Source organism: Mastomys coucha, unplaced genomic scaffold (genome assembly GCF_008632895.1).
Source record: "Mastomys coucha isolate ucsf_1 unplaced genomic scaffold, UCSF_Mcou_1 pScaffold9, whole genome shotgun sequence".
Taxonomy (NCBI): Eukaryota; Metazoa; Chordata; class Mammalia; order Rodentia; family Muridae; genus Mastomys; species Mastomys coucha.
Genome location: NW_022196915.1, coordinates 12494303 through 12505058, shown reverse-complemented (window position 1 = coordinate 12505058; position 10756 = coordinate 12494303). Strand labels below are relative to the sequence as shown.

The window sequence follows — 10756 nt, the reverse complement described above, 5'->3', positions numbered from 1 at the left end:
AATCCCTTGTCCCGCGGAACAGGGACCCCGCGAGAAACCCCGGTCCGTGGCAGTTGGCGCCCAACGTGCTGCACGACTGCCCGGCTCCAGAAAATATTTTTAAACCTGCACAGAAAAGTACACTGAGGAATATGAGGAAGCCATTCTTTTGTCTTTAAGTCATTTACTTATTTTATGCATGTGAGTACACTAGCAAACCATTCTAAAACACATACAAAGATGCCTCTTGCTCATTATGAAAGATGTGTGTCAAACTCCCTCTGAGAAGATCTCATACCTTTTAGATTAGTGATACTATGGTCTCCCTTCATGGAGAGATGTGCATTCAGGATGCCTGCTCAGGGGCTGGAACCAGGGGATGCAATGACAAGATCAAAAGTAGCATGAATCGCTCATAGATTTCCCAGCAGAGGCTTGGTTCTCACCACACGTTTTTTAGCAACCTCAGACTTTTCCCCCCTTTATGATATAGGTAGATCTCCCCTTTCCAGGTAACGGAAGCACTTTACAACATCTCCTTGGCATATGGGTTGTCTGCTACCTTGCTCCTGTGCTCTAGGTCAACCCCTATGTAAAACGAGAGCTGCTTGAACATAAGCACTGTAGATGCTACCATTCATTGGTATCAGGCAGTCACTGAAGAACTAAGTGGCAGGTAGCGGGTAGCATATGTACCATGGACACACGGGGCAATGAGACCACTGATGCCCCAGGAACGTGGAGAGAGCTCTCATCTTGTTCCTCAGAACTGTGCACAGTTTAAAGCTTATGAGTTGCTTATTTCTGGGACTCTCTGACCAGCTGAATACATGTGAACAGTGCAGCTGCAAACAAACGGGAGCATCAGCTAAAACTCTGATCCCGAGGATGTGGAACACGGAGCTGGTGAAGCATTGTGGGAGTGGAGGCGGCGGCAAATAGGTCTTATCACTAAAAATGTCTCCCATAGCCTTTGCCTCAGGAGTTTCCCTGAATTAGTTTCTACAAATCCACTCATAGGCATGTATGCTGGCACGTGCACCAAGCACTCATAGTAACACACACTGTGCTTTCATGAATTCTGCTACCGTGCAGCCGTGAAGGAGAATACGGTAGCTACATGTGCCGACCTGAGAGAAACACCAAGCTTAATTGGGTTGGAGATGTAGCTCAGTGGGTAGAGGGCTTGTCTAGCATGCACGAGGTCCTGGGTTTGATTCCCAGCACACCATAAAGCAAGTATGGGGACGGGATGTAGGCTACAAGAGCTGAAGGCTGAGACCTCATTTTCCTGTATTTACTTCCTGTCTCTCCAGGCACGCCCTAAAGGCGAGGGTCTGACTCCCTACCAAGGCAAGAAGCGCTGCTTTGGCGAGTACAAGTGCCCCAAATGCAAGAGAAAATGGATGAGCGGGAACTCCTGGGCAAACATGGGGCAGGAGTGCATCAAGTGCCACATCAACGTGTACCCGCACAAGCAGGTGGGTGGGCGGGGCCTGGGGTGGGGGCGGAGCTAACTGTGGGACTGAGCCGCCTGCAGTGGGTGGGAGTGGGAGGAGTCGCAGGGCATTCTTTTAGGCTCCCTGGAAGGTGATTTTTTTCCCCTACTGAGGCTTAACTGGCTCCATACTATGGAACCTGAAGCTGAGGTGTGTGGGTGAGGTAGGCAGAAAGGATAGACCATGGTGGATGACTGGGACAGGGAATTAGGACAGCTCAGTTTCTACAAGTCTTCCAGTGTCTGGGCTCCAAGGATCTGGGCTGCAGGTCTTGGGGACTCACAGACTGTCTTATACTAGACAGAAAGGCAGGACCAGTTCACACACTCAGAGCCAGAGGAACTAGACACTTGGCAGCTTTCCTGTGTGGGTGAGTGTCTGGCAGGACAGGCTACTTACGGGGTCCCTTCCATCTTGCCAAGATATCCCTTGGTCCTTGATGGCTTCCCCTGCCTTCCTCCTCTCCATAGCCTACCAGCATAGCCTACATGTAAGCCTGCTGACCTGCCAGCCTGGTTCTACACAGAAGAGCCCAGTCTAGAAGAATATTTCAAGAGCTCGAAGCTCCATGCTTCCCACTCACTATCATCCAACCAGTATTTGTTGAGCATCTACTGTGTGCTTTGGGAAGATTGAGGTACACAAAGGCAGTGGGTTTTGAAGCATCCCACCCCGCAATGCACACACCAGCCAAGTGCTGGGTTCCTACCTCCCTCCCCCTTGCTCTCCTTGTGAGGCAGTGGAGCCTGTCCTCTTGCCCCCTCCCCCAGGGCTGACCTGGGCCACCTCACTCCTCTGAGAAGCCCTGCCCCCACTACATCTGTTTCCTGTCAGGCTCCAACTGTGTCTCCCCGAGACAACCCAGTCCCCCCCCCAACCTCCCATCCCAGAAGAGAAGAAAACACTAATGGGCTTTGCCTCCCTGCTGGGGGCTGGGGGGCAGGGCAGCAGCTCACAGATCAGTCCCAGCTGCTGGGTGTTTCCTTCCACAGAGGGGAGTCATCCTGACAGCTCCCCCAAGCTCTCCACTGGCAACTTGAGGCTGCAGGCTGAGCACAGTCTTAGCAGCTGGCTAGAATCCATATTGACCAAGGCCCAGGAGAAAAACAGTTTAAAGGAACCTCAGGCTTGGGTTGGCGAGTGTAGGCCAAGAGTATTTCCCAAGGATTCAGCTGATGGTCCTGCCCTTTCAAAACATTACTGATAATATTCAATATTAATACTAGCATATGGACAGTTCCCCATGAGCCAGGTACTCTTCCAGCCACTCTCTGAACAACAACCTCACGAAACAGGATTTCTATTAGGTCCGTCTTATGAAGGAGAAAAATCATGCAAAGAGATGCTAAATGATTTGCTGACTGTCCACACAGACATTATGAAGTCTTTGTGGAGCTCTGTAGTTATAGAATCTTTAAGATAGTCATTTATTCTCTAGTATACACACACACGCACACGCACATTCATGTACACATACAACATACACATATGCATGATCACATATAACATATACATATACACACATACCATACACACACAACAAACAACGCACATGTGCATGCATGTACAACATATACTTGCACACACTTAGGTGCACACAGAGAACACACAGACACACACATATACAAATGCAGGTATGGATGTCTGCCACACATGTGCGCGCGCGCGCGCACACACACACACACACACACACACACACACACACACACACACACTAAGCCTAGATGACATCTGTTACTGACCCGCTAGCTCAGGCTGCAGAAAGGCAAGCTGAGGTAGCAGCGAACAGCCAATGGGTGGCAGAGGTAGTATTCAAAGCTGTCTGACTGACGTGTGATACTATGAGCTGTGGACACACTGCAGAGATGGGGGCAGAGCAGTTTTCCAGAATACTCTGTAAGCCTCTCGGCTCTCCCTTACCCGTAGGAGCTCTGGATCTCTGTCATCCCCTGGGATGACAACCAGGACAGCAATGCCTGGCAGGGTGGGCAGAGCAGTGCAAGTGAGTTCTCAGGACCACAAGGGTGGAAACAGCCTCAGAGGAGGACAGAAAGTCCTCAGGACAGAAAGTCAGGGACCTGGAACAGGGTAGGAAAATACATGAGATTTAGAGCTAGCCCTAAGCCCCAGGAGGACAGGCAGCATCCCTGTATGGGAGTATGGGATGGGACTTGAGGTTCACCATTTCCTCTCTGGAGGACTCCAGGCAAAACTTTTAAATGGCTTATGGTTTCCTCATCTGTGGCAAAACACCACTCCCATGGAAGCTGTCCCCTTGAAGCAGCCTGAGTTTCATTGGCAGTGCCTGGCCACACAAACGGAGGAGCCGAGGCAGTGTAAGCTAATCCACTCCTGTCTTTCTATCCCCTACTAGAAAGCTGGTTCATGGAGGGCCTGGGAAAAGCTGAGGGGAGCAGTGGAAGTTGACTAGACAGCTTGGGTTTGGCCTGGAGTAGGTAATAACATGTCAGTGCTCCACTAGTCGCCATCCTTTGGGAGCTGAGCAGAGAGCACAGGAGGCCCTAGGTGCTGGGAACATCCAAGATGAAAGCATGGGGACCCAGATTCCTGCTCAAGATGGAGCTCTTCATATAGAACACACAATGACCCAACCCTAGGGGCATGCAAACCCATACAGAGAGGAGATTAGTGATGCTCTGTTTCTAGGACACCTGGAGCACAGGAGGTGGGTTAGCCACCTCCTACTCTAAGTGATCCTGTGTCCCAGCCCCCCTCCCATTAATATTAAGACTAAACAGCAGCAGGACCTAGAAGGAGCATTCCTCCATCTAGTCTCTGTCTTTACTGGGTTTGCTGAGAACAAGTCCCTGAAAAGGAGCCAGCCACACACTTTACAGCAGGGGATGAGATAGTGTCTCATAGGCTCAGGTGGCCAGTGTATGGAGGCTGAGCTGCCCTCTGGACCTGGTCTGCCAGAAAGTCAAGCTCTTTCTCCTCTCCCCTGCTGAGATAGAATGGGAGGGGTGAGGCCAATCCTCTGGAAGGTCGCCAGTTCCAAGCCCAGGCTCTCCTTTTTCCAGGCCTTTCCTCTGTAGCTAAAGCTTAAAAGGGCTGAGTTGCGGGATACCCCCTTCAAGGGCAGCTAAGAGGTAGAAATCTGGTTGCTTGCCTCCTAAACCTTCACCTTTTAGAACCATTTGCCTAACTGCTCTGAATGCCAGCTTGGGCCAAGGCCTGGTCCAGGCAGAAAAGCAGCCTGCTACTCTTGAGTCCCTGGCCATCCTGGGCATGTCACCGGTATCCAAGGGTCTTTGCTCCAACCCCATGCCAGCCTATAGTTTCTGCTCCCCTCTTCTTGGCAGATGCCTCCCAGCTGGCTCTGACCAGCTTCCTCTGAGATCTCCAAATCTGAGTAGAGGGCCCTTCTGTCGCCATGGTGTCATTCTGGTCTTGGAGGGAGAATAGAGTCTTTGTGGCTGACTATCCACTACAGAACCATTCCTCATGATCTCTGCAATGTTTGCAGGTCTTTGGCTGGCTATTTATTATGGATAGGTCAGGGAGGGAGAGGAGGCCAAGAATCCCAAGCCATCCGAAGTACAAAAAAGATTGAGGGGCCGTGAGGTGCCTTAAGGGGAAGGGCCTTGCCACCAGTCTTGATGATCTGAGTTCAATCCCGAGGATCCACACAGCAGAAGAGAAGTGACTCCTCCAAGTTGTCCTCTGACGTCCACACTCATGCTGAGGCAACAACACATGCACACACTTGAACACACACTTAGCACATGTAATTTTTTTTAGAGGGGTACTTGTGTATGCCTAATGCTGCCCAGGTTACCAATAACCCTTGGGATTTCTCCAAACTTTGCAAATGAGCGGTGTGACAATATACTTTACAGATGAGGATCATGCTTAAGTGCCACAGTAGGCCTAGTAAGTCACCTCCTTTCCTTGGGCTTCAGTTTCTTTGTTAGAAAACAACGAGTTCATGTAGTCACTCGATAGATAAATGGGCAGGCACTAGGCTGGGAGCTGACGGGTTGACCCCAAACTCCAGATTGGCTTTGTGGAACTAAGAGCCCTGTTGTCTCTGGGGCGGAAACGTAGCTGTGTCCAGGATAAGTGACTCCCAAGGCTAGGGGATTGAAGGGGACAGATGTGAGTTGGGGTTTCCCTAGATTGAGACTCAGCTTCTTCCTCTGGCAGATGCCTTTGGGCTCCTGTCCTGAATTTATTCTGGGCTAGATTTGGGAGATTTCTGATCTTCATTCAGGGGGGCAGTTGCCCCCAGACCTCTCTATGGATCTAGCTACATATCTGCCATTGGTTCTGGGTCTAAGACCCCTGCCTTGGCTCTAGCCAGCCCAGGAATTTCATCTAAGCCTCTGGGACACAAATGTCGGCAAACAGGCAAAAGGTGGGATGCCAGAGCATTGGCTGAGCTCTCTCTGTAACTGCAGATTCTCTCCCCGCTCCCCTCGGCCCCTTCCTCTCTCCTTCTCTGCAGAGACCTCTGGAGAAGCCTGACGGCCTGGATGTGTCTGACCAGAGCAAGGAGCACCCTCAACACCTCTGCGAAAAGTGCAAGGTCCTGGGCTACTACTGTCGTCGTGTGCAGTGACCTTGGTCACCACTGTAGCACCCCCTCAGCTGCCACCTCCCCATGTTGCCCAAAGGGCTGAATGTTGCCGTACTTGAGGAGACGTCACAGGCCTGTGGGCTTAAGCAGAGGAGGCTTGTGTCCTTGTCTCACACGCTGACAGAATAGCTGACATACTCCCAACAGGGTGCAGAGACAGGAGGCTCAGGGACTCTTCACCATAGGCCTGGGCTCTGTAGAAGGACAGAGGCCAGCAGAGGTCTTAGTGTTCTTGCAGGGTCTCTTCCTGAGTGTCTTTGGGGCTGAGTGACCTTCCATCTGCCACAAGTACACTAAGTGAACTGTGAATCCTGAGGCCTGTGGGACGTTCTCCCTCCAAGACCATCCAGGACCTATCCCACCCAGCACCTTGCAGCTTGCCTTGTATGAAAAACCACTCTAGGAAGTCCCCTGTCATTCCTAATCTGTAGCCACCATGGGCAGTCACTTGTTCTAGCAGCTACTGAGGAGTGGCCCTCTGTCCCTGCCTACACTGAGTCCCTAATCTGACCAGCCCCGACATCACTGCATTGTACCTGGTAGCTAAATGCAGCCTCCCTCTGCCAATGAGGCAGAGGCAGGCAGAAGGTGAGGCAAAGGGGAGATTGAACAGTAACCAGTGTGCCAAGACATCCTAGGGACATCAGGCATCACCACTTCCCATGACCTTCTCCAGACTGTCCTGTAGGCTTGGGTTCTGTCAGCTGCGCTCTCTCTATACCTTTAGCCTCCATGTCCGGGATGCCACCTTACAAAAGCCACAAGGCTGTTCTGGCGTGAAGGTTGTGGGCCCTGGCATTCTAGAGAGGCTTTCTGCCACTTGGGTCAAGGACATCTCATCCCCAGCCTTAGTTTCCCTATTAGTTAAGTGACAAAGTGCCACCAGAAAGCAAGAGGTCCCAGTGATCTCTGACGTTCTAGAAGAAAGCTAGCTGCCTCTGGAACACAGAGTTTCACTGGGCATGGGGGTAGGGGGTGGAGGAGATTTGTCTCTAGATATCCAGGTGCCCTGCTCTCCAACCTCTGTCCTGATAGCCACTTAGGATGTGATACCAGGTCCCCTCCTTGCCTGATGTTTCCATTCCCCCCCCCTCCCAGAAGACGAAAGATGATCCCTCCTCCTCTTCCTCCTCTTTCTCCTCAGCTCCCCACACTGGGCAAGACTAAAATGAGCCACAGAACCTCTCCTTTGGAAACTGGGGATAGAGATTTCCTACTTCCTAAGGAGGCAGAGAGATTTCCTGGCATGTCACATGGTCCCAGGATGGCTGTTGTCCTGGCCAGGGTCAGCTGTGTGCCTCCTACCCTGTGACAAGCCACACCTCTCTTGTTTTTCTCCTTTTCACCAGCTGCCAGGACTGAATTGCTTGACTTTGCCTCATACTATGCTTCTATGGAGAGAGAGAGGAAAAAAAAATCAGACCATGAAATAGGCCTGAAATTCAGTGTTTACATATGGTGCCCAGTTGCCCTTTGTTTTCAAGTGAAAATGTTTTGTACGACTGAAGAGTCATGTGAAGTGTTAAGCAAGGGTCCAGGGAGTAAGTGGAAGAGATGACTGTGTGTCTGCAGCAGCTAGCTGCAGGGTAGATTTTGGGAGAACATACCCTCTGAGCACTTAACAAAGGCATTATCTGTGGTTGCCCAGACTATTAGCTGCCACCCTACTGCCCTCGAGTGGCGGCATGCTGGGCTGCAGACCATGAGTGCCCAGCACCAAGAATTCTCCAGTCTTGCTGCTGCACTAGGGCTGCCCCATGCCAAGCTTCCTGTAGCTAGGAAAGGGCTATTTCTGTCTGGCATCCCACCGGGACTCTAAAGAAGGTGTTCCCAGCAACGGACAGTGCACCTGTGTCCCAAATGAGGACAAGGTGGGAATAGGTTAACTGGGTCAAAGATGCACAGAGCTAGCGGCAGTCTTCAGGAAGCCAGGGCCAGTAGGAGGTGAGCTGTCAGCTTAAAGGAACCGATTTGGTCACTAGACTGATGTCTGTGCACAGCCAGGCCCCGCTCACCCCAGGCAGCCCCTCCTGGGTCCTGCCTTGCAATGCTTTGGCTGAACTTGTGATCTTCCTGAGGCTGGCAAAAGATACCACTGTCAAGGGTGGGTGCTGGGAGAGTTAATGCTCAGAGGGTCTAGGAGCCCAGGGGACAGGAAAGCATGTGGTTGTAGTACATTCAAAAGGGACAATCGCTTGCAGTCGGTAGGTCTAGTGATCTAGTTGAGAGAGAATGGTGTTTACCCCATATAAAGTATTCAATAGCTCTACTTGTGAATTTGTATTTATTTTGAGTTATACTTGACACAGAATTCTTTTAAAAAAAATGCTATGTGTGTATTTTGGGAAAAAAATTCATAGATGTTAAAATTTCTGCATGGCTACCAGTTTTTCTTTGGACATGGAACTTGGTAGCCTCCCCCTAGCCCCCAAATTCTTCATAGTGATTTTTGTTTGTATATATTTGAGGGTCTTTTTTTAAAAAAGAAAAGAAAAATATGATGGCTTGATACTATTGAAATTGAAAACAACAGAAAGGCATGCTTTTAAATGTCAGTGCTTTTGAAAGCGCAATCCATATCAAACTGATTTTTAGATGTATTTTGCAAGTCTGGTTGAGCTATAAGAAGATATTTATAGTGAGAAATTTTCCCTTTTTTCTTGTTATTTTTTTCTATGCTTTGGTCTGTAAAAAGTATGCAACTGAACTGCATTAAGAAGGAAATATTATCTACATAGAATTATTATATGAAGCTGGTACATAATTCTAACGAGGAAAAAAATCTTTGCAATCTTTTAAGCTATGTTTTTTTTTTAATTTTGTTTTCCTTGGATGAAAATATCAGTATTAAGCAGCCAGTATATTATTCAAGTGTTTAGACTTCTTAATATGCTCTTGCCCTGTATTTATACCTTTGTGTGATTTGGAAGTATTACCCTTTTTAAGGAAGGTTATCAATGGACAACATGGTAAAAAGGGAACAGCGATCCTTTGTGCCTCTTCCGCTGAAGATGACAGGTAGCATTGAATCTTTCCCCCTGCATCTTTGTGTTTTTACCTTGTTATTACAGTTTTATTCATTTTGAGGGGAAGGGCAGGGAATGGACAAAGGAAGAGGACTTATGGAACGAACAGACCCTTTGGTCTGTGAAACCAGTGGCCTTGTCAGCAAGACCCAAGGAGGCACAAGCACACCAGTGGCGGGCAGAGATGGGCTTCCTCCTTGTCCCAGCCCTGCCTGGAAGCCCCATGCTCTTTGATCTTGGATCTGTCCACTAAGCCCTCGCACCTGCCCTCTAGCTCTAATGGACTTGAATTTACTTTAAAGTCTAATCCAACCTCACTACAATGTAGCCAGTGCAACAACTAATACTGAAATAAGGGGTGTTTGCAGCCTTCTGGGAAGTGGCAATGCGGCCCATCCTTTGCTCTTATGGCCAACTTCCCTGCACCAACCCCTGCAGCCCTGTCTGGTGACCCTGTCCATGTCTGTATCTGTTCATGTGTGTGCACTCAGCTAAAAAGACAAACAGAGCCCGTGAGCCCCGCCTGGAGGGTACATGGAGAAAGTTCCTCCCCTCCCCAAAAGGGCCGGCCTCGGGGTGGCATTCCGTTGTGTGCCTTATTCCTGGAGACTATATAAAGCTTGCCTATGAAAATATAGCCTTTCTGTGCTGTATTAAAAGGACTTTGGAAAGATGGAGGCTTGTGAGTTTGTTTACAGGGAACATGGGGGAAGCTGGACCTTTTCACAGATGCGGGACAAAGCAGGGGTGGGAAGAAGTTGGGTGGCATCTAGTTCCAAAGCTGGACATACTGTCTCTGTCCTGTTTCTACCAATGACCTGCCTCCTCCTAGCCCCTTTGCCCTCCTCATGTGGACACTCCTTCCAGAGTGAGGGTTCTCACCAAGGGGGGCCCCAGCTGGGTGAGATTGTCAGTGGATTAAGTCACACGTTAACTCAGATGGGACTCACTCCTGGGTAACCATATATAGGAGTAACTCAGCCTCAGACTGCAGCCCCAGGCTCCCGTGTGGCTGCACACACTCGATTGTGAGCCAGGATTAGGGTCAGAGATCCTGGCTATCACGTGCAAACAAATGGAAGGATCCAGAATAGAGAGTTCTTTTGAACAAAGGAAGGACTGGATAGGGCTGTCACCAGTTGGCATCTGTAGGGGTAAAGGAACACCATGAGAGGCAACTTGTTCATGATGCCTCTTGGCCAAGGACCAGTACTTCCCCTCAGTCTTGTGGCTCGCCAGTCACCTCCAGAGGCAGCAATGCTAATACATTGGTCTGAATGTGTCCTTGCTTCCTTAAAGACCCCCCAGTACACTGTGTACCTTGAGCATCACTTGGTTTGAGGAGTCCCCTTATGGCCCTGGCGGCAGGGGTTGTAGGGAGTGATGACAGACCGACTATTGGTACTGCTAGTGAGGAGGGGCCGCCAGTCCCACTGCAGGGGCATCCAATCCCTGGCTGGAGCCAACCCACCATGGAAGACTACTGCTGCCTGGTGGGCAGGGGATGGGGAAGGAAACAGGAAATCCCAGTTCTGAGTTTTAATATCCAGATTGCTAAATTTAAACAGGTCAAAGTGCATGTGTGTGGGCAAGCTCCTGCCTCCAGATGGAACTGAGAAAACCAGAGGGGACGAGAGGATAGGACCAGCAAG

General features: G+C 50.0%; 1 protein-coding gene across 1 annotated transcript in view; it reads left to right on the top strand.

Moving 5' to 3' along the window:
• Positions 1–9771, top strand: part of Zcchc24 (zinc finger CCHC-type containing 24) — a 54549-nt gene extending 44778 nt beyond the window's left edge. Inside the window, exons 3-4 of the mRNA XM_031361115.1 lie at positions 1296–1460; positions 5947–9771. Coding sequence (XP_031216975.1) covers positions 1296–1460; positions 5947–6060 — 279 coding nt within the window. The 3' untranslated portion in view covers positions 6061–9771. The remainder of the gene's footprint in view (positions 1–1295; positions 1461–5946) is intronic.
• The last annotated feature ends 985 nt before the right edge of the window (positions 9772–10756 follow it).